The following is a 26,026-nucleotide window of genomic DNA, read 5'->3' on the forward strand; positions in this document are numbered from 1 at the left end:
TATATATATATATATATATACATACTTATATATGTGTATACATACTGTATATATGTATATATATATATGTATGGTATATATATATATATATATATATATATATATATATATGTATATATATATATATCTGTGCATACTACTGATTTTATTCTACCTAAGGAATAAAATCCAATCGCACATTCCGATAATGTCGGGTGACAATTGTATACAAAATATTATTGACATTGCTGCATTGAGTCCTACTGAAAGGGCATGTCCTTTGCTCCCCTCCAGAAAACCATCCTAGTAACACATGCCCTGAGCTCAGATTTAGGTCACAGTGTCTTGAGGTGGTTTCTAATTTCTCCTGAAGGTGTTACTTGCACTTCTGAAAGGAGCCTGAAGACCAACTTTACGCACGAAAAAAGTGCGGATTTTTTAAAAAGAATATAAGAATAAATATTCATTATAAAAAAGTTATGTACATTGCCGTATATTCATTCACTTCCAGTGACGATTTGTCTGCATGCTAGCGTTACAGAAGTGAATGTTTAATACATACTCGTGAATCCCAAGAGCTCCGAGGTTTGAAAAGCTTTGGTTCAGCGCGAGTTTTATTGCAGATTCGGGGAGGGATTCTTTATGGGCTATGACAGTCATGAGGACGGATGAAAAAGAAAAGAACATCCCGCCTGATGCCTTATCTGACATTTTTGCTCATGCGCGAAGATTTTTCATACTCTGGACTTTATTGCAGCCTTGTACGCTCATTCATTGTTCTTCAAAGTAAGCTGAAGTAAACGGCATGAAAAATAAACACACGATAGCGTTTTCAATGTAAATACGAGAGAGAGAGAGAGAGAGAGAGAGAGAGAGAGAGAGAGAGAGAGAGAGAGAGAGACCCACTGATAAGTAAAAATGTTCTAAGAGGAAATATTTCTATTGAAAATCTGTTGATGGTATTGAGTACGTTAGCAAAGGAAAAAGCATGACCGGAGACGCCCTGAACTTTGTTTAAATCCCTCGGCGCGATACAATTGCGATAATATTTTCGCATGTCATTAGCCTATTTCTCTCTCTCTCTCTCTCTCTCTCTCTCTCTCTCTCTCTCTCTCATAAGCTATATACGATGCATCTGGCGGAATTCTAAATATATTATTCTAGCATTGGAAATGTTACTCTTATGAGTATTTTACGCAAATACAGTAACGGCGGTAAAGTTGCTTTATATTTGCCATGAAGAATGAAAGATTGATTTCCCAGGAAATGTACGTTTATAAATTTACCAGTGCTGAGGGTGGAAGGCGCATTACTCAATCAGTATGATATCGTTTTGGACATAAATTCTTTACCAACTGTAGGAGTAAAGTTTGTTAAAAGTTCTTGCGGTAAGATTCTAATCTGTGTTCGTTTTTATAATTTTTTCCAATTATGCATATGGTTATTTTATATATGTGATGGTGCACATAAATTGACACTTCTCTTAAAGAAAACGTCATTTTACGTTTCTCAACGTTATTTTTAGCCATTTCCCTATATTTGAAGTTCATAACCCTCGAAAGTGTAACGAAGGGTATAAACATGCTATGAGTCATCTAATGAAATTCCAAGCATTTATATGAAAGTTACCAGTACGTTTCTTTTATTTCCAGCTGAAAATGGTAAAAAAAAAACTTTACTGATATTTTTTAAAAGCTTCATCCTAATTTGAATTGAAAAATGGAACGACGATTTAAATAAAAAAAAAAAAAATTCCACCACTTATCAAGTTGGTCAGGAGAGGTCTTATCGCTCTGTCCAGCTACTTCTCGAAAAAATACAGCAGATAGAAAGCAGTGTGGCCTCAGAGACACCACTTAAGCAATATTTCGCACAGTTATTTACTATGAGATTTCTTCTGCCATCTGGTTCGCTGACGGGATGACTGGCCTGGGGCTGCAGCCCTTCTCCCCTGGAAATAGATGTAGTGTCTCCTCCTTCGTGTCAGTTTCCCCAAAGCATGTTTCTCCCGTTACCGCAACGCATTAAGGTTCTCTCTTAACGCTCGTGTCTTGAGCGCTTAACTTGGCGTTTTCTTTTCTCCTTAGCGTTAGCAGTTTGTCTCACAGTTGAGAGAGAGCTGCTGGGAGTTCTTGGTAGCGGTGCAAAACCAACCACTTGATTCATCTCTCCATAATAACTAGAGAAAATAAATATGTGCAAGGGTTCAGAAGAACTTCAGCGAAGAAGGAAAATAAAAAAAAAAGTGGCAAAGGAGATGAGGAAATTCGATGAAAGACAAAATAAAAAAAAATCAGGAAATCTCTTTAAAAACAGGAGAAAAGAAGGTAAGCAATAAGTCAGAAGTGAGAAAATGGAGAGAGGGAGCGACCAGCAGTAAGGAACACTGCGTGATCTGCCAGGCGGATCATCTATGCCAATATTCTGGGCACTTCAGGGAGGTACTTTGTAGTCACTATTACAAACAGCGTTCCTGATCTTTTCTCTTTGCATTTTTTATATCTATGCATTTTAGCTTCACTTGGTAACGTAAATTTGGTTGGTTTTATGTCAGACTGGCGTCACAACAACGAAGGTCATCGACGATGATCTTTACTAAAAGAAAATTTGTCCATTAGTTGATGGCATACAAACATACACACCTGTAATATATACAGTGTATATAGATACATACATACATACATATATATATATTTATATTGTGTATATATATATATATATATATATATATATATATATATATATATATATATATATATATATATATATATATGTATGTATGTATGTATGTGCTTGTGTGTTCGAGGAAGAGAGAGAGAGAGAGAGAGGGTGTTTATGGTTTTACATAAGTGTGTTTTTGTACATTTTTTATCATATTTACGAAAGGAAGTAGAAAACTTTATTTCGCTCAGGTCATCAGAATCCTTCTGCCACTGATCTACTACAGTACCTTGGTGGTCAATATCCATGTAGATAAATGGCTTTACTGTCAGTGTATTATACCAGTAGGACAGATTATATAGCAGTTTACAGAACGAAAACTCACACAGACGCATACAGACACACACAGAACAGATCAAACAGAAAAAAAGCAGTGCCTCGCAACTCTAAAGATTTTCCCAACCACAAGCAAGGCGCTGAATTGCAAACGGACCGTCTATTGGTACATGAGAAAGTTAATGGCGGCTCAAAAAAGTAAAGAAAAAGTAAGACAAACACAATCTTTGTTTAAGTGAGGAGAGGCAATGTCCTCCGCTCGGCTTTGGTTGTTCTAACGGGTCTATTAGTCTTTCCTGGTTGATATAGGAGAAGGTAAATAAGACGCTTATTATTCCTTCTCGAGCTGTTCATATCTTCCCGTGAAGATGCTGTCGGCAGACAGTTTTGATTATATTTAGTTTCACTCATCTGTCGTCCATGTTTGGGGGAAATTACGTTTTTTTCATGACGCTTGGTTAATTCTCTGGCAATATGTGTATATAATATATACACATACAAGTGTACTGTATATACATACTAGTGTAAATATATAAATTAAATTATATATATATATATATATATATATATATATATATATATATATATATATATATTTTTTATAAATATTTACGCTGTTCGCCCTCGAACATTTAGGGATAGTAGTATCAGCCTGATCAAGACAGGAAATTGCTTTGTCCGCATTAGAGCGTCTTCAGTTCAAACTTTAACGTCCGTTGAAAAGGATAGGTAGCATTTAGCCATTTTCCCCTATAGGAAAATTCCCATATCAGCCTTAAAAATAGGTGGTCCTAAAGTCCTTTTTTCCTTTCTACCTGTCTCTCGTGGCGAATGTTTTTAACAGAGCGTAGATGCCCAAAGGTATGACTGTAGGCCTGTTTTGACCCAGGCCGGTCAGGGAACTACAGAGAGACTGGAGCATTCGGAGAGACCACATGTCCGACGGGGCCTCTTTCTCCTTTCTTTGTCTATTATTATATTAGTGGAAGAAGAACACTATGTGAAGACTCCGCTCGGGCGGTGTTGGTGCGCACAACGCTCGTCCAAGGGTAAAGTCGCTTTTTGTTCAAAACTTACCATTCTTTTATCTTTTTCTGTATTTCCTGCATTTCTTTGTTTTCTTCAGCCACCCCCTTAGGTATATGTGTTTACAGTCTCAGATTAAGCCCAATTATTATATGTGAGCTTCAACCCCGTTATTCCAGCAAATACTCCAGGATTGAAAGCAAAATCAGGTTAAATCTCGATGCTTTGTATGCTCTCATGTCCGAATGTTTGGAAGAAACTGCTGCGTTTAAAAATCAAAATTCATCTCAAATATTTTTGTTAAGGTTAATTACCCTCAACTGGCGACCTTTAAGCACACTAACGACTGGTTCTTTGAGGCACTTTGGCTTCAAGTGGCAGGTTACGTGTAATTCCTGGTTTGCAGGGCCAAAAATTACGTAAATTGAATAATACATGATCAACCAAGACCACACATAACAATATATATATATGTATATATGTATATATATAAATATATATATTATATATATGTATATATATATTATATACTTTGTATATACATATTATATATACAGATGATATATATATATATATATATATATATATATGTATATATATATATATATATATATATATATATATATATATATATATATATATATATATATATATATATATATATATATATATATGATATGTATATGACTTGTTCATAATGTATACCATAAATTAATGTAACTGATTACAGAAAAATCCACCTGGAAAGTGGGATATCTGCAAGAAGCTGGGAAAAATGTCAGTTACAAGATAAGATAAACCTTTGGCATCTCAATGGTTTCTTTTCCTCTGTGGCATGATCGATCGTTTTAGATTTGGCAGAATTACAGATCACTATTTTTCTTAGGGTAAACACATAAAGTTATTTTTGCTCGTGGATATATTTTTGAGGCTGTGGGAGACATTTTGCACTGTAGTTATGGATATAAATAAATGGAATAAGAATCATGTTACTATATACACATGGCTTTCTAGTAAACATTTATTTTGTTGAGGAACCAATTGAGAGAGTCGAGACAAGATTATAACCAGCCACTGAAGCGCAGGGAGGAGCACCAAACTTTACACCTAGAAGCGATATTTAATATCGGGAGCCGTAAATGAAACAGATTTTAATCTTATCTTTCCTCAGCAGGAAGTATCAGATTTCGGCAGATAGAGTCAGGTCTTCGCCTCTGTTGGTTCGAAAGCGTCCGGAGGTCCATGCCAAGCTTCATACTTTTCACGTCTTATCGCACTTACCACACATGGGCCCATGGGCATGGGTCGTGTTGGCATAAGGCTGGCTTAATCTAAACCAGTATCAGGGCATGCCCCACATTTGACACCCATCCCACTGTGGGACTGTTGTATTATCCCACGATACAAGGGGACTTTCGATCGTTCCTTCCTTTTGGGGCTAAACATAATGTTGCGGTTGATCCGGTTGGAGTTTGGGGGTAGTAGGGCGGGAATATAAGCCACTTCGGCTGTTGAAATGAGAAAAACGGGATATGAGAGGCCGCAAAGGGACCCTTGCCATATACATACCCCCCTCCCTCCTTAACCACATAACAAAACTTTCTCCACGACCTTGTGTGGATGACAGTCAAGGTTCCTGCCGACTCCGACGGATCTACCCGATGATCATCCAGGGCTCATTCTTCCTTTAGCATATGACTCTCCTCTTTTATCATTTCTGTTGCCGTACTTATTATCCATTGCTCATCGTCATTCCCTCGTCGCTGTCATTTCGCACGGAAGTTTTTCGTTCAAATGAGGATTATTGATTACTTTTCACTCGAGTATCTAGTCATTTCGTTCCGCATGTTTGCTTAACACAAAGATATATATTTTCAGCAATAAACATCACTCACTCAACGCCGGTTCCAGTTGGTTTCACGCTAACAATACCAAAAAACCAGAAGAGGAATGATGTTATGAAGCCTTTGTCTGGCACTCTGATGATATACAATACAGATGAATCTGAGTGGCAGATTGACCCCAGTACATAGCAAGGTCAAATTCGATTTCTTATAGCTAGAGGAGAGTCTGCTGGTACGCGCGCGCTTGTGTGTGTGTGTGTGTGTGTGTGTGTGCGTTTGTAAGATTGTGATACTGAATTTCCATTACTCACCCCTCTTGACGTGTCAGAAGCTCTAGAGATGGCGGTATGAGAATGGCTCGACCTTCAGGATCCTTTACCACCGCTTCCAGCTGCTGTTCTTCCTCCTCATCCTTGGGGGCTCCCTTCACGGCTGCAAATAAACAAGATAAACAGTCAAACCAATTTCAAGTTTTTGCTGAGTCAATTTCAAAATTCTAATGATCGTTCTCACTGTGCTGATTGCATGACGATATTCTCATATCAGAATAACACTGGTTATTATGATCTGATGAATGATGATTTTCTTTACTGTGGGGTTGATCAGTCGTATATGATTCTACCTTTGTGAAAATATGTAATAGCGATAAGGTTTTCGAATACTTTCGTCGTGGGGACTTTTCCATCTCCGCCAGATCTAATCAGATAAAGCAGAGGTAGACAGATAAAGGCGTCAGTTTTCCGTTCTGTAACACATACAACTACATTCCTGAACCATGTCAGTAATACTTTATCTAATCATCAGTCCCGTTCCTAATCAGATCACAAAGTCGCTTTATCAATCCGGAAGCTTTTATGCATATAAATGAACCTCTTTCATTCACTGTATAAAACCTTTAATTTATACATGACTCACAAGCTGCATATTAAGCATGGTGTTGCGCGTCTATTGTATGAGAGAGAGAGAGAGAGAGAGAGAGAGAGAGAGAGAGAGACAGAGAGAGAGAGAGAGAGAGAGAGATATCGAACAGGAAATAATTAGTGTTGAATGGGTCAGTACAGATGACATCGCTCTTCGTTATTTACAACTTTGCCAGTTACAATAATAATAATAATAATAATAATAATAATAATAATAATTGATGAGAAAAGTGAAAATGCCGGTTCAGAGATAAAGTCATAAACTTTAATTTTCAATTATCTCTTATTGCTTGACAACTTTCAATTTGATAAATCACATTCCTGTCACTCTAAAATAAAATCTTCATTTTTCTGTGTTTTGTTAATATCCGGTCTTATCCCCTCAGCTAGAGAATTAACATTGCGCTTATCGCGCCTCTCTCTCTCTCTCTCTCTCTCTCTGTTTGTGAACAAACTGCCGTATTATATCAGACGCAAGCCATGGTTACCTGTTGTTACGATGAATTTTATTCGTCAGATGACAACTCCCGTTACCGAGGATGGCACCCTGAACAGTGTCATATCCAAAGCGGATGTAAACCCAGCCATCTGTATTCAGTAAGTGCCGAGGTGTGGGGTCAGTAATTGCAAAATGTGAGGAAAAGATTGTTGAACGAGTCTTAATCCATGTCAATGGGTCACGGGGGATGTAGGAATTCGTGTTTTTGTGAAACTGTTCAGCTTCCCTTTACAACTGTATGCTGCTTTTTTGTTTTAAATTTATATATTAATTTATATATATATATATATATATATATATATATTATATATATATATATATATATATATATATATATATAATTATATATTTGCTGTTAAATGATAAAAATTATATATGCCTTTTCAATGTACAGCGTATTTACTTACTTGCATAAAATATAATACATTCGATAACTTTGTTCTTCATTTCGATTGCAAATCGAAATACTCAGTATCTTTGCATTGTCTTACTTCATCTTGTCATAATATTTCATATGTGGCGTAAAGATATGAGCTTTACATAAATGGCGTTGTGGGGATGAATCTGCCAATCAACGGCACCTGCACCAAAGAGGTTACGTGGTTGTTTTTTGTTTCAGCCAACCGGCCTGATTGTTCCTTCCTACCGCTGGCCCCACAGAATGTTGGAACTCTCTGCCTTCCTTTGCATTTCTTTTGAGAACTCTTTCTTACAGTGACCTATCTTAATCTGGAAAGTCATTTTCTCACATACGCAGCACAAAGCCAAATTTCTTCTTTCGCTCGGTCACTGATCCAACTACCTAATGGGCCTGTTGATGATTCGAGAAATAAATGAGATATCGGGTTCATTCACTATAATAGCTTACTTACGCTTGAACACACATGCTGAGAGAGAGAGAGAGAGAGAGAGAGAGAGAGAGAGAGAGAGAGAGAGAGAGAGAGAGAGTTTTCTTTAGAAATTCTGGGACTGAAGAAGACTACTATTTAGCCGAGGCAAGGTAACTTGTGATTTAGTTTTGTGTGGATTCTGCTCAAAATCCATATTTTTGTTCAAATAGGATTCCATATTTAATAATATGATTATTTTGAGAACAGCACCAATTGCAAAAAAAAAAAAAAAATGTAAATGAATGAATAAAAGCACACAGGGTAAGAGGTCTACCAGCAGCAGCTAAATATTCGGACTCACCGGAATTTGACTTATATCTCATGACAAATGTGATGTTTTTCAAGCTCTTTACAGTGAGCTTCATATTATTTTTAGAAGAATGATTGAATTGATTTTTATATTGTATCATAACAACATTCTGCGGCTACTTCTACTGCTTATATTGACAACAAGAATAACTGCGGTATCAATAATTCATGAATAGCAGTAGAGAGAGTATATCTTAGTTTAACCAGACCACTGAGCTGGTTAACAGCTCTCCTAGGGCTGGCCCGAAGGATTAGACTTATTTTTACGTGGCTAAGAACCAACTGGTTACCTAGCAACGGGACTTACAGCTTATTGTGGAATCCGAACCACATTATGACGAGAAATGAATTTCTATCACCAGAAATAAATTCCTCTAATTCTTCATTGGCGGCTCGGAGAGTCGAACGCTGGGCCAACAGCGACAGACATGAAAAATGAGTGAGGTAACAGACTGAGTCTATGGTTTTCTCATCATGGGCTTCATTGACTTTAACTTGTCATTTTCAAGAAATTTGCTCCTTTGCCAATACGTGATCATGCCTTTTTTCCTTAGCTGTCCATCGGAACTGCTGAAATGACGGTATCTTTCTAAGCGATGGGTGCTGATCACCAGTCACGAAAGTTATTAAGTTACTCACAAGGCAGAAGGCAATTGGGTGGAAAAGCACTTAACTAAACAGTCAAGGATAATTGATCAATATCAGTGGTGAAAGTTAGTCTCCATTTAGACGGTAGAGATAATGTCATCACTAAACAAAAGTATGACTATTACGCCTTGGTAATTTACTCATTTTCCTTAAGTAGAAAGTGGCTCGTGACGCACCATAAGGGCGTTCAGTGCCTACACTTTTTAATGTAATCTTTGTTTTTAAGATCATGAGCCGGAAGTTAAAAACTAATGCTATCAAGGACAAGGTCGAAATTGTAATGGCTTCTCTCTCTCTCTCTCTCTCTCTCTCTCTCTCTCTCTCTCGCAAATATGAGTGTGGCGGCTTGATAAGTACACAATTTAGTATTACCTCAAAGACACTAACATTCTCATTATTTCAATGGACGCACATACAGCGTATCAGTATTTTGAAAGTATGTGCATATGTCCACGTAAAAAGTGCAACACTGCAAATAACAAATATCAAATATTTAGAATAAAATACACACACACACACTACACACACACACACACACACACACATATATATATATATATATATATATAGTTGGAGAATGATCGTGGACGGGACTGGTAAGTGCAAGTAATGAGAAACATAGGGTTTGAAGCTTGAGATGCGAAGGTAGAGACATTGCGATGTTTTAATGACTGACTGAGCAAGGTTTATGAGGTACTGTTTGCTGAGGAAGAGACTTCGGAGGAATGGGTGAGAGGAATAGCTGTTTCGTTGCATAAAGATAAGGGTGATATAGGTGAATGAGATGTATAAGGACATATCACCTCTTAGCATACTAGATTAGTAAAGAAAGAGAGGTGACAAAAAGATTGCTAAGAAGACAAGGATGGTTTAACAAAAAAGAGGATGAATGGATCAAGCGTCGCAACAAAACAATTTCAGCCATAGAAAGGTGATTTGTTTGGCATAAAAGTGGGTTTTAGAGAAGTGCTATGTTCCTCTGAGAGTTTAAAAGCTTTATAGATGGATTGATGTTTTAGATAAGTCAAAGAAAGGAAATCAGACGTAGGTGCAAAGTTGTGCGATTAGAAAATTAGTTATGAATGGGTTACATAGTGGCTGACATAATATTGGTTTGAGATAGTTACGGGAAACGTCAGAAACTAGTGAGGAGATTGAAAATATTCGCAAGAAGAGAGAGGTGAGAGTAGATATTAGCAGAAATACTGTTTTAAGGGTAAATGAAAGCCAATAATAGGAGTAATGAATTTTAATATGGATGGTGGAAGAATGGAAGCAGTCGATTCATTTAAACGTGATGTAATAGATGACTAGAAGATGTGAGAAGCTGAATTACAGAATAAGTGAAAGAATTAAGGTAACAGCATGTTCGCAAAAAACTATCAAAATTCCTGAGATTTTATGGAAGCCCAGGGTGGAATCACCTTTCCTTGACTGAAGTGAAGTGTGGATATTAAATACAAATGAACAATGCATAGCGCATGCGCCACAAGAAGAAATGAAAGGTGAGAAATGAGGAAATATTTAGTTGTGGTAAAAAGGTAAGTGTAGTGAAAGAATGATTCACCATGCTATGAGATGAATGATCATGGTCAAGTGAAACGACGACAGACGATAGACCAGTGAAAATAGTACATAATTCAGAAGTGTTAGAAGGGAGGAGGAAAGGAACACTTAGAATGGCTGGATAGATGGTGTGAGAGGTAAAGGAGGGTGGTACAGTGTGTGGCAGGCGTTCGACTCACTGCTAACGAGCCTTTTGTTATAGGTGTATGAAGTGGGTGTTGTGGAAGTTTACTGCATTGGCCAGTGATTTTTGTGTTTTTCCTGTGGAGTAGTCCCTGTCAGCGGAAACAGCTTAATGTTAAACACAAACACACATATGTATATATTTATATATACACACAAATATATATATATATATATATATATATATATATATATATATATATATATATATATATATATATATATATATATGAGACATACGAAATAGTGCTTATTCACATCTTCTCGTGGTGTAATGTTATAAAATGCTTACTGTTAAAATGTTGCTTCGATTATTGTGGTACTCAGTTACAAAGGAACACAGGCTTTTCGCTGATACAGAGAACCTATGATATCAGTCGGCGATGTCGAAACTCTCCTTAGGAAACTGATTATTACACAAAGGCTCGAGTTTTAACGTAATAATAGATGTTGTAAAATCCAAAGCAACTCAAGATAAGGATTATGGTTGAAACATGACAGATTTTACATTTATTGCTGCAAGATCTGAAAACAGAGGACCAAAATCCCAGCTGGATTTCAATTACGTATCAGAAAGTTCGTTGCCATCGGACTGTGGATACTGCTGAGAAATTTGTGACCAGAAACTCCAGTCATGAGAAGAACTGATCCGAAAAATTTCGTTTGCGAAAGAGGCGGTGAATTTATGCACTTTGTCTTACATGATATTTCGAGAATGTCAAGGAGATGTATCTACTGCACGAAGAACCGGTTTTCTCCCAGAACACAGAAGATGATCAGGGAAGGAAGGCGGTTGTTGCGTCAAGACATTTTTCTTGCCGTTCTATTCTTTCCCTTGAAAAGGGCCTTTGATTAGTTGCTCATTTTTGTCTTTATCTTAGAGGAGTACGATGACTGCTCTGAATTTTCCCTCTGTTCAAAGTATTCAGCGCAGCACCTTGTAATAGAGCCACTTTCCGATCAGTGATACTCGCAACTGCTATCTGTGCTGTCTGAGGGCTTTACATAAGTTGTTTGCAGTGCAAACACACACGCATATATGCGCACTCATATATATATATGTATGTATATTTATATGTATATATATTATATATATATACACATAAATACACACACATGTATATAAATATAGAATATAATTGTCAACTTTTACCAGATACGTATGTAATTGTAATAGCCACAATTTCCTCATTACCCTTCGAATTCTTCTCACTTTTGGATACATCTCTTCACTGTAAAGCCTTAGATCCATATGCAAGAAATATGAAGTAAATTATATATGTATATATATATATTTATATACATTATATACACACATACATACACACACACACACATATATATATATATATATATATATATATATATATATATATATATTCAGTTAGATTACTATGCCAATACGAGCATAATAATAAAACCAAGTCATCTTTGATTAGACAAGCCTAATTTGTTATGTGATTAGCTGAATTATGAGCTACCAACTTAGGAACAAAGCTTAATAGGGACACAAAATAGGAATATAAAGTTTGCGGCAGGGGGTGGCGATAGAACACAGGAAGTTAGAAGTGATCGTAATGAACACGATTAAATTAGTTTAAATGTCAATATTATATTAGAGCTAGAGTATTTTAAGCCGGAAACAACGAATGAAGTACTTCCTAAATTAGAGCTTTTTGTGTCACTTCATATTGTGACGTAGATCGAGAATCACCAGTTGCTTCGGTTCCGAGGAAGTGGGCGCCAGTCTGTATTTCTTATCATCAGGTTCCTGCATAGTTATTTGCATGGTTACCTGAGAGTTAGTTTGTTAGCAGCCTTCGTCATTATCTTTAGATTGTAAATTTAAAATTCGTCATAAGTTTAGTAATGCCCTGTAAATTGGAAATTCGTCATAAACTTAGTCATGCCCCTTACCCACCCTTTTGTTTTTATTTAGTTTCTTTTTTACGGGGACTTCTAGAACGACCTGAGAATTGTAGTGTCAAAATACTATTCAGAGGTAATTGGCGCATTTTATGCATCAACGTTGTTCATTTCTAAAGTAACGCGACTTTCCGGCGCTTTGTCGGTCTTTTCCTCAGTTCCTATTGTGGGTGGCTGAATGTTTCTCCCTTGACCAAGCGTTTGCAGTATCAAGACTCAGTGGTATGACAGGTTGACTGGTGGTTTGCGGTCTGCTTTGAAGATGGCAATGGCATGTTAGTGACTTACTTCTGGGTAAGATCGAATGATAAATGGATAACTGTGTTGCTTGCCTCTGCATAAAGCGAAGTTTAATTATTGAAAGTATTTGTAACTAAACTTGTCAGTAAACGAAAACATTGCAGTTAAATTTCGTAGAGTTCAGAACTTGATTATGAATAGGAACTTGGTTTTCAAGAGTTGGTTAGCCATTAAATGCGCTTTTTTTTTTTTGTCGTTCACACTTAAACATTTCCAGGACCATTGTGCCTGACCATGATGAGAGCAGCTTGACTAAGTGATTAGGCATCTCACAGCCTGACTATGGCTAGGGTCATTGTGTTTGACTATGAGTTGTACATCCTGTGGGTCATTGTGCCTGACTCAGTGAGCTGTACATTCCTAGGGTCATTGTGCCTGACTATGAGCTGTACATTCCTAGGGTCATTGTGCCTGACTATGAGCTGTACATTCCTAGGGTCATTGTGCCTGACTATGAGTTGTACATTCCTAGGGTCATTGTGCTTGACTATGAGTTGTACATTCCTAGGGTCATTGTGCCTGACTATGAGTTGTACATTCCTAGGGTCATTGTGCCTGACTATGAGCTGTACATTCCTAGGGTCATTGTGCCTGACTATGAGTTGTACATTCCTAGGGTCATTGTGCCTGACTATGAGCTGTACATTCCTAGGGTCATTGTGCCTGACTATGAGTTGTACATTCCTAGGGTCATTGTGCCTGACTATGAGCTGTACATTCCTAGGGTCATTGTGCCTGACTATGAGCTGTACATTCCTAGGGTCATTGTGCCTGACTATGAGCTGTACATTCCTAGGGTCATTGTGCCTGACTATGAGCTGTACATTCCTAGGGTCATTGTGCCTGACTATGAGCTGTACATTCCTAGGAACATTGTGCCTGACTATGAGTTGTGCATTCTTAGGGTCATTGTGCCTGACTATGAGTTGTACATTCCTAGGGTCATTGTGCCTGACTATGAGCTGTACATTCCTAGGGTCATTGTGCCTGACTATGAGTTGCACATTCCTAGGGTCATTGTGCCTGACTATGAGCTGTACATTCCTAGGGTCATTGTGCCTGGTGCCTGACTCATGAGCTGGTACATCTTTCCTATGGAACATTGTGCCTGACTATGAGTTGTGCATTCTTAGGGTCATTGTGCCTGACTATGAGTTGTACATCTTAGGGTCATTGTGCCTGGACTATGAGCTGTACATCTTAGGTCATTGTGCCTGACTATGAGCTGTGTACATTCCTAGGTCATTGTGCCTGACTATGAGCTGTACATTCCAGGGAACATTGTGCCTGACTATGAGCTGTGCATTCTTAGGTCATTGTGCCTGACTAGAGCTGTACATTCCTAGGGTCATTGTGCCTGACTATGAGCTGTACATCTCCTAGGGTCATTGTGTTCACAGAGCCAGCATTCCTAGGTCATTGTGCCTGACTATGAGCTGTACATTCCTAGAACAAATGACTATGAGTTGTGCATTCTAGGGTCATTGTGCCTGACTGTTATGAGTGTACATTCCTAGGGTCATTGTGCCTGACACTATGAGCTGTACATTCCTAGGGTCATTGTGCCTGACTATGAGCTGTACATTCCTAGGGTCATTGTGCCTGACTATGAGCTGTACATTCCTAGGAACATTGTGCCTGACTATGAGCTGTACATTCTTAGGGTCATTGTGCCTGACTATGAGTTGTACATTCCTAGGGTCATTGTGCCTGACTATGAGCTGTACATTCCTAGGGTCATTGTGCCTGACTATGAGCTGTACATTCCTAGGGTCATTGTGCCTGACTATGAGCTGTACATTCCTAGGGTCATTGTGCCTGACTATGAGTTGTACATTCCTAGGGTCATTGTGCTTGACTATGAGTTGTACATTCCTAGGGTCATTGTGCCTGACTATGAGTTGTACATTCCTAGGGTCATTGTGCCTGACTATGAGCTGTACATTCCTAGGAACATTGTGCCTGACTATGAGTTGTGCATTCCTAGGACCATTGTGCCTGACTATGAGTTGTACACTCCTAGGACCACTGTGCCTGACTATGAATTGTACATTCCTAGGGTCATTGTACCTGACTATGAGCTGTACATTCCTAGGACCATTGTGCCTGACTATGAGTTGTACATTCCTAGGACCATTGTGCCTGACTATGAGTTGTACATTCCTAGGGTCATTGTGCCTGACTATGAGTTGTACATTCCTAGGATCATTGTGCCTGACTATGAGTTGTACATTCCTAGGATCATTGTGCCTGACTATGAGTTGTACATTCCTAGGGTCATTGTGCCTGACTATGAGTTGCACATTCCTAGGGTCATTGTGCCTGACTATGAGTTGCACATTCCTAGGGTCATTGTGCCTGACTATGAGTTGTACATTCCTAGGGTCATTGTGCCTGACTATGAGTTGTACATTCCTAGGGTCATTGTGCCTGACTATGAGTTGTACATTTGTCCTAGGGTCATTGTGCCTGACTATGAGTTGCACATTCCTAGGGTCATTGTGCCTGACTATGAGTTGTACATTCCTAGGGTCATTGTGCCTGACTATGAGTTGTACATTCCTAGGGTCATTGTGCCTGACTATGAGTTGTACATTCCTAGGGTCATTGTGCCGTTGTACATTCCTAGGACCATTGTGCCTGACTGTGAGCTGTACATTCTTAGGGTCATTGTGCCTGACTATGAGTTGTACATTGCTAGGGTCATTGTGCCTGACTATGAGTTGCACATTCCTAGGGTCATTGTGCCTGACTATGAGTTGCACATTCTTAGGGTCATTGTGCCTGACTATGAGTTGTACATTCCTAGGGTCATTGTGCCTGACTATGAGTTGTACATTCCTAGGGTCATTGTGCCTGACTATGAGTTGTACATTCTTAGGGTCATTGTGTCGTTGTACATTCCTAGGACCATTGTGCCTGACTGTGAGCTGTACATTCTTAGGGTCATTGTGCCTGACTATGAGTTGTACATTCCTAGGGTCATTGTGCCTGACTATGAGTTGCACATTCCTAGGGTCATTGTGCTTGACTATGAGTTGCACATTGCTAGGGTCATTGTGCCTGACTATGAGTTGTACATTTCTAGGGTCATTGTGCCGTTGTACATTCCTAGGACCATTGTGCCTGACTGTGAGCTGTACATTCTTAGGGTCATTGTGCCTGACTATGAGTTGTACATTCCTAGGGTCATTGTGCCTGACTATGAGTTGCACATTCCTAGGTCATTGTGCCTGACTATGAGTTGCACATTCCTAGGTCATTGTGCCTGACTATGAGTTGCACATTGCTAGGGTCATTGTGCCTAACTATGAGTTGTACATTCCTAGGGTCATTGTGCCGTTGTACAATCCTAGGACCATTGTGCCTGACTGTGAGCTGTACATTCTTAGGGTCATTGTGCCTGACTATGAGCTGTACATTCCAGGATCAGAGGACCTGATGATGACTGTATCGCAGTAATGAACGTGAATGTGCTTGCATGGTACTGGAGGAGCATTAGATATCACGTATTAATTCTTAAAAAGCCTGATGGTTGCATCGTAGTGATTCATGGTATTGTAATAATTCCAGTTATAATTTGTGAGTCAAGAGGATTAAATAATATTTTTACCGGTTTTATTTTCTTCAAATCCTTTTTTTTGTTGTAATACCTAGTTTATGTAAAAGTACCTAATAACGATAATGCAAAATGTAGGCTAATTAAGCAAAACCTAAAACTAACAAAATTGATATTAGTTGCAGCATTTGTAATGATAGTTGCAAAGTTTATCAGAAATTTGGTCAAATGTCTAGGCAATCGACAGCACAAATTTCCTGTAAGGTCACGCGTATCTTTTATGATCAAATGTCAGTCATCAATTTCATTCTATTTTTATCTTTGCAGTTTCAGCTGTCGGGAGCCGAGTTTCACCTTGACTTTTCAGAGTTTGTCAAGAACGCGAATTTATCATTAATACTGACGATTTATGATAGAGCAGGTTTTTTGAGATAAAATAGAAAAAATTATACTGCGGAATTGTTATTTCTACCTAATGTGTGACCAAAAGTATTAATAAATAACAATTTATTTTTCAATATCAGGGATACAGTTTCCCAAATCTGTCGGTTATTTGTGATAATAAAAGAAAACCTCTTTCTCTACGAAGTTTGCGCAAATGTAGTAAGCAACAGTGAAGAAGATTATAACTTGCTCGTAGATTTTTTATTTCATTTGCTACTGAGTTACATTATAGTAAACATTCACTTTGATTATTTTTTCCTGTTGTCTTTGCTTAATATTGTCTCTTTATAGACGGTATTGATTCATAAATTATTTAAAAACAGCAACATAACTTGAAGGGGTAGCGTTTGACAAAGTGTATAAGGCTTTTGTACTCAATGAACAGCTTCCGTCAATTACCTAGCTAATGTATTTTCATTGGTACAACAACAAAATACTCAATATCAATTTCTTCTCCTTTATATCATATACATCTTTCCTTTTTGCCACCGGTTCTAGGGAATTTACTTTTAATTACTGAAAATAAGAGAGAATGCAAGTTAAAGAGGCTTTATTTACAGACGAAGAAGGTTCGGATGCTACAAACTGGGACTACTTTCCCGGTCTTAATGTTTCTTTGAGCTCCGGTGGACCTTTTTGTGTTGGTCATCGCTCTCGGTCTACTTTGTGCTCAGTGACTTAACAGCTTTAAGATTTTTGCTGCAATTTTGCGATTTTTCTTTTCTGTCATTCAGCTCCTTTTACTTTAGTCGATGAAAGATAAATATGGCAGTGATTGGTGCTTTGTTTTTCTTTACCCATAGTGGAATAGATGAGGTTAATAGTAAATATATATAATCGCGTATGTATGTATGTATGTATATATGTATATATATGTATATGTATATACATATACATACATGCATACACACACGCACACACACATATATACATACATATATATATATATATATATATATATATATATATATATATATATATATATATATATATATATATATATATATATATATATATATGATTATTATCTCTTTTGTACGTGATTCATTTATCACACATAACCACAGGTGTAAAACAATATACATCATTATACTCAGACAAAAAGTACGCGTATTATCTTTTATACAGAATTAAAACTAATATGATTATTTACAAATTTATAGCCTAAGCAAACAGATTCAGCCGCTTTGGTTCTGTCTCCCAGAGGCAGTCGGCGGTGGCAAAGACCTAAACAAACCCACGGAGAGATTCCCGTGCGAATGCCCTGGATACCCACCTAGCAGAGGGCATGAGGAAGAGGAAGAGGGATAGGTCGTCAAATGGGTGATGACTGGCGATTTGTCAGACACCGTCAGGGAGGCCCGTTATGATTGTCTATGGAGATAGAAGTGAAACTAACCCGTTTCTTTTTTCTTTCTTCTCTTTTTTCTTTTGTTTATGACGATGCAGGACCGAAAGAGCCTTCTTAATTTGCTATTTGCACACTCCGTTTGGTTAGTATTTTTTCCTCTCTCTCTCTCTCTCTCTCTCTCTCTCTCTCTCTCAAAGTCAATGATTCATTTACGTTACACGTCTGGAATTAACGGATATGGCGTCTGTCTGTCTGTCTGTCTGTCTCGCACAAGCGTGTTACATATTTTATGCTCTACTTCAGTTTTACGTCGATACTACCGATATCACGACGAGAATTCGTGCCACTTTCTTTTCTCTTCAGTGTAATTTTAGCGTTTGCATGGATGCAGCATTCAAGCTACACCAGTCATTGTTTGGTTATCTAGAATTTCCACTCTTTGCTCTCGACCCTGTCTCTGAGAATATTTCGATATTATTTACAGTTGCAAGCCACTTAAGACTTGACTGATTTCTATGCTTTGCTCATTGCTGAACAGCATAGTTTAGTACTTTAATTTTTTTGTAATCTTGCAACTATAGCTATGCCCAAGATCCTTTAAATATACTCTGAGTATATTTAAAGGACCTTGGCTATGCCAAAAGATGTTAATAGAGTCACCGGGTGAACAAGTGCTTTGATTTTCTGAATAAATTTGAAGTATTGCGTCGTCTAGACCTACTTGTAGACAGTTTGCTGACCACTGCCACCACAGCAACCACAGCGGCCCAGCAGTAAAAACAAGAGTAATAATAGTAGAGGTATCAGTGGTAATATTCGTTTTTCTTTAACAATGACGTCGGTCTGGTCTGTTTCAGGAAATAGTTTGGAATTTTCATATAGATTTTATTGTTGCAATTCTCTGACAATATGATGCTTAGGTCAAATGGAATTCAGTATGAGACAAATAGCCTGCGGATATTAAGTAACCTATAGCGTGTATTAGCAGCGTTGTTCATGCTCACATCCAAGATTACAGGGGTGACTGAAATTACTTTTGATGACACTTATCGACTCTGACGAAACTAAAATCCAAGTACCACTTTGTCTCAGCACTTTCCTTGCATCACAAAACGCTCATTGATTTTGATTATCTACTCTTTTCTTGGTACTAAGAGAAGTTTAATATTTATGTTACTGTCCTAAGAATAACTTTACATCATCCTTGTAACACAGTAGCATTTTCTTAATGGGTTACAAATCTGTTCCTGATGATAAGTATACAGCGATGTTCTGTTCGCCCCTTTGGACAGACTAGGCGAAAGAGTAACAGATCAAGCAAGGCCAATGTTCAAAACATTAATTCAAAACATTTTAGAGTTCATTCTCTATATTCTTAGCAAATGGCTTAGTATGACTGAAAATGATCAACAAGTACCCAAACGGCCCAGTATGACTGACAATGATCAATAAGTAGAGTACAGTAGAAAGTGCCGGAAAATAACCCCCGCCATTTACTGAATTCTGACATTTCTCGTCCTGTCGCGTAGAAATAGGGAAGGGCATTTCCTGGCCAAACCCTAGACATTGTTATTCGTTATTATTATTTCAGTAGATGAAACTCATTCATATGGAACAAGCACACAAAGGTCATTGACTTGAAATTCAAGCTTCAAAGAATGGTTTCAACAACCCACCCCATACCCCACACCGCGCAGTAGCTGATCATGATATAGAGCCACTGATTTTTCATCTCCCTGGGGAGACGCAAACCCGTATATATATATATATATATATATATATATATATATATATATATATATATATATATATATATATATATATATATATATATACATATATATATATATATTACTAAAAGGACCTCATTCAAACTTTGAATGAAGTCCTTTAGCAATTCTACTAATGCACAGAACAATTGTGTATGTGATAAAGTTAATATATATATATATATATATATATATATATATATATATATATATATATATATATATATATACATACATATCTCAACTATGCAAATTTTCTCTTTGATAGAGGGTGGTTTCAGAGAGTTAACTTGCAGGTTTTCAGCAAGTCTTGTTGTGATAAGGTTGTTAACCCATGCTCTCTTCTATCACAGTTGGCTAACCACCAGGTGCATAATTTGCTGTTTACGTCAACACAAGGATGCAGCGGATTCTATCAGAAAACGGGTCCAAGCCGTTTCCCCTTAGAGGAATTTAACTCTAGTCTTGCTGGGTGAGGCGAGGTTGGAACGTCTCGGCCAAATGGGTCCTCATTTGCATAATAATACGCAGATACATAGACACATACCATCCCACGCACACATATATATACATATATATACCTGTTTGTGGGTGTATGTATATATATATATATATATATATATATATATATATATATATATATATATATATATATATATATATATATTCTGTCTTACCCTAGACATAATGACTAATCACCTTCGACTTTTTGGCGTACACCTGTCCAGCTCATTTAAGCATTCCTTCTTCATTTTACTGGAAGACTCAAACACTGTACTGTATATGCTTTTACACCCATCCTTTCTAAGGAATTTTTATTTTACAGTTACCATGTACACTGCTATTTCAGTATTAGTCGTATTCGTAAAAACTGATAAATTCAACAACATATATAATTTTCTGTTTCAGGATACACCCGCATGGATGTACAAATATTTTTGCATGTTTATACAAACACATACATATACACATATATACTGCATATATATATATATATATATATATATATATATATATATATATATATATATATATATATATATATATATATATGCTGTATATATACATGCACACACACATATATATATTATATATATATATTATATATATATATATATATATATATATATATATATATATATATATATAGAGAGAGAGAGAGAGAGAGAGAGAGAGAGAGAGAGAGAGAGAGAGAGAGAGAGAGAGAGAGAGAGAGAGAGAGAGAGCATAAGTGTGTATGTAAAAGAATGAGACCTAATTATTGGTAACAACTGCTCCTGGTGATTACCTGTTTTTGTATAATACTAAAGAGTCAAAGGAAAGAATTTGCACGAAATATCGTCCCCGTCTCTCTCCCGGCTCTTCGATTAGAAATATAAAGGCTCACATTTCAATCAATTTATTCTCGAGAGTTTCTCCCTGAATATTCAAGTTATTACGCAACGTCGGGACTGCAGAATTTGTGATGTAAGAGAAATCTCGTCTGAGAATTTATATACCAGGAAGTCTTAGCAGGTATATTTATCTTTTCTCAATCAGCTTAGAAGCACAGAGAGAAGTTACTTATAGCTTAACAGAAAAATTCTTTTAAGAATAATACTTATGAATGCTCACTGATTGCATTTATAAAAGCCTGTATTACAGGGATGATTGAAATGAGTTTTGATGACCTCGATGATTTTAATTACCTACTCTTTTCTTGGTACTCAGAGAAGTTTAGCCCTCTTTTTATTCTTGCAAGAGTTGGCAGAGAAAGTTTGAGTGATTTGGTGGTGTTCTCTCCTGTCGTTTTCTTCCCTAGGTGAATGTCATCTTCATTTCGACCAATTTCAGTTTTTACTCTTCTTGTAACCAGATTTCCTTCTGTGACTGCTACAACTGCTGCCATATTGGTTATCCGTGTCAGAACTATTACAATATTTTTATTGAACGTTGATTATTATTATTATTATTATTATTATTATTATTATTATTATTATTATTATTATTAGCATACGAAAACTGAGAATATGGGTTGCATGTCTAGCACCACTGTTAAATGTTAATTTCTTGGTTACTAATATTTTCATGGCATTCGTTAGTATGGTAACTAAATATCTACGTATCCTATCTCATTATTCCCATTGCTGAAAGTTTTCGTATTGCCTCTACGTGTCCCATCTCATTATTCCCAATGCTGAAAGTTTTCGTATTGCCTCTACGTATCCCATCTCATTATTCCCAGTGCTGAAAGTTTTCGTATTGCCTCTACGTATCCCATCTCATTATTCGCAATGCTGAAAGTTTTCGTATTGCCATCTATTTTTATTCTCATCATTGCGATTAATAATGTCATCAATATGCTAGTTATTATTTGAAATTTTATGTTAACTAAGTCATGCTATTTAATAGCTTAATATGACTCAGAACCAAATTAATATTTCAATTATTGTTACAGATACAAACTGTTGTACCCTTTTGTGCAACTATTAGACAATATGCAGAAAGTTTGGACCGGGTTAATGTGTCGTTATTTCATTTTCGTCCAGATGTTTGCTAAAGAGTTTCTGCATTCATGAGCTATAAATAACTCAAATAAGAAACAAGTAAAAAATGCGCCGAAGTCTCTTCGGCGCAATCGAGTTTTCCGTACAGCCGCTACAGCGTATAATCAAGACCACCGAAAAAGGATCTATCTTTCGTTGGTCTCGGTATACTGCTGTTTGAGCCGCGGCCCATGAAACTTTAACCACGGCCAGGTGGTGGCCTATCCTATATCATTGACAGAAGCACGATTATGGCTAACTTTAACCTTAAATAAAATGACTACTGAGGCTAGAGGGCTGCAATTTGGTATGTTTGATGACTGGAGGGTAGATGATCAACATAACAATTTGCAGCCCTCTAGCCTCAGTACTTTTTAAGATCAGAGGGCTGACAGAAAAAGTGCGGACAGAAAAAAGTTCAGACAGAAAAAAGTGCGGACAGAAAAATGCGGACTGAAAAAAGTGCGGACTGACAGGCAAAACCGCACAATAGTTTTCTCTTACAGAAAACTTAAATGAAAGTTCTCCACACCGAATAGCAATGATTTACGAAAAGCTTTTTTACTGGTTTAGATTAGGCAGGCCTTTACCAGAACGGTAAGTGCTGAAAGAGAAATGAGGCCTGATGTGCACCTCTGAACTCTTGTCGACCCGCGAGAGCAAATTTGAAAGACGTTTGTGGCCTCATTATTTGTAAAATTTCTTTTATCCTTGTGTGATAACAAAAGATTTTGTGAATGTTCGTTTTCGTATGTTTATAATGCCATTTTCACTATGAGAACTGGAGTTCATTAAATCGCAGTTTACTGAACACTCCTCTAAGAGAGGCACTTTGTTTTTGATGCTATGGATCACTTGCGTTGCTTCAGAGGCACAGAGAATAATGATTAATTCTATTAGGTTATCTATCTGTCTTTACAAGTACACACAGAATACGTATATGTGTGTTGCCATGTAGTGTTTGTGTGTTTCCATAGGTATTGAGTCTTCTCTAAAACAATTCATTTAAATTTTTTCCCAACTAAGTCTGACAAAATGTAGGAGTTTTCAGCTTGTGTCAGCTATGTAATTTATATATATATATATATATATATATATATATATATATATATATATATATATATATATATATATATATATGTATATATATATTTATATATATAAGTATATTTGCAATGCTCTTCATTTATCATTATTGATTTACTGAGCAAAATATACATGAAAACCCTTTATAAACCTTATACGAAACATGCCCTTTCGCCATACTTCTATGAAATACCTTCCAGCATAAGATATGACTCGCATGATTTTTATTGTTATTGTTTGCGTGACCTTTGCCATTGATATTTTTGCGTTTGGAAATGTACCTCAGTGCTAATGCCTGACACTGCTTTTAGTTGTAAACGACTGACACTTGCGTTTAGCAAGAAGTTTTCTCGTCATTGCCACAAGAATAATTTTTCTGACTTACCTCCAAGGAGCAGAAGAGCGCACAGCAAAGCCAGTCTCATATTGGCGTTTTTTTTTTTTTACTGGAGTTGGTGTTACACAAGGCTCGATCACTTCTCGTTCACTCAGTGACGCTGCCGTCGGAGGACTGCCGTTAATCTCCTTCTCCCTTTCACTCGATAACACCTTCTGGCACTGCGGACCTCAAGAGACTTTCTCTTATATCCATCCGCCAATGCCGCTCGAGTTTCGGGTTCGTAATTTTAAACGTTTTTTTTTTTCGTTTCCGTAACTTTTGCTTTACGCCGCGCAGGACTGTTTCATTTCGCAATAACGGTGGCATGTTTTAGATGATTTCAAAGAAGTGATGAGAGAGGGTGCTTGGCCTGTTTCCTTAAACAACTACGCCGGTGGTCGATTTCCCTCGATGATTACGAAATCCGTTACTTAGCGCTGTGTGATAAACATTCCACAAATAACAGAAAAAGCGTAATCTAGGGAAGGAAGTACTGTTAATGGAAGTGACCATCGGATATCCGAATTTTCCTTCCAGTTATACAGTAAAATATGTCGAATCTAGATCCTCTGGTGCGACTTTTACGAAACAGGGTTGAAGGTCAGCCCATGCGGTCATTAACTTTGTTCAAAAGTTGGGTGGCCTAGTCTGTGGGAAAGGACACTGGCCTCATTCATAAAGACGGGAGGAAAATGCAAAGTATCTTTGTCCCGGGACCTATTTTGCTGTTGTATGTATGTATGTATGTATGTATGCAAGTATGAATTGTAGGACAAGGTTTTTAATTTTAAATTAGTTGATACTGAACAACGGGTGACATGCACCACGGATGATTTTAGTGGTGCGAGATACATTTACTGTTGATAAATTATTTAAAAATATTTTTATATTATTGTAAAACTAAATATTTTTATGTGCATATATATATATATATATATATATATATATATATATATATATATATATATATATATATATATATATATATTATATATGGTAGATATACATATACATATACATACACACGAACACGCATATATATACATATATGTACAGTAGCCTATATATATATGTAATATATATATATATATATGCATACATATATGTATATATATATATAATTATGTATATATATATATATATCGAAGATGGCTAATGTTGTCATAGTTAAAGAGAGAGGTGCGTAAATTATGAAAATATATGCATGCACATGTGGAAATGCGCAAAAGCGAGCACGCGCGCGCTCATAAACGCAAACAGAAACACACAAATATGTTGTTATATTATATATATGTATATATATTTATATATATGTGTACATGTATATATATATATATATACAGTATATATGTGTATGTGTGTGCACATACACACATATACTGTATATATATATACATATATGTATGTATATATATATATATATATATATATATATATATATATATATGTATGTATGTATATATATATTTTCTCTCTCTCTCTCTCTCTCTCTCTCTCTCTCTCTCTCTCTCTCTCTCTCTCTCTCAGTGAGGCGTTTACCCTAATAGACGATGCCACTATAAAGAAAATAGACTAGCCACTGCCAAGCTCATCCTTCAATTGCTGATTCAAGGATGGACCCCATTTGTTAAAAAAACTGTCCTCAATGTGAGTCTCTTTATACACTTGCACAGAATGCTCATCAGCAGTGTGTCGATCTCCTTGTGCAACACAATCCCAGCTCCTTGTAGGCTCTCTCGTACATCCTAGATTCTAAAACCTTTGCATTCCAGCATCTCCTCCTAGCAATTCGCCAACACTGTACTGGCAAAATTCCGATTTATAGA

The 26,026-nt window shown here is 36.9% G+C and overlaps 1 protein-coding gene across 1 annotated transcript in view; it reads right to left on the reverse strand.

Annotated features, from left to right (window-relative positions):
- Nucleotides 1-24,390, reverse strand: part of LOC136835281 (trypsin-1-like) — a 48,805-nt gene extending 24,415 nt beyond the window's left edge. Inside the window, exons 1-2 of the mRNA XM_067098591.1 lie at nucleotides 24,207-24,390; nucleotides 6,158-6,278 (exon numbers count right to left, since the gene is read on the reverse strand). Of these exons, the coding sequence (XP_066954692.1) occupies nucleotides 6,158-6,278; nucleotides 24,207-24,246 (161 nt within the window). The 5' untranslated portion in view covers nucleotides 24,247-24,390. The remainder of the gene's footprint in view (nucleotides 1-6,157; nucleotides 6,279-24,206) is intronic.
- Nucleotides 24,391-26,026: the final 1,636 nt, after the last annotated feature.

This window comes from Macrobrachium rosenbergii, chromosome 55, assembly GCF_040412425.1.
Source record: "Macrobrachium rosenbergii isolate ZJJX-2024 chromosome 55, ASM4041242v1, whole genome shotgun sequence".
In the NCBI taxonomy this organism is placed as follows: Eukaryota; Metazoa; Arthropoda; class Malacostraca; order Decapoda; family Palaemonidae; genus Macrobrachium; species Macrobrachium rosenbergii.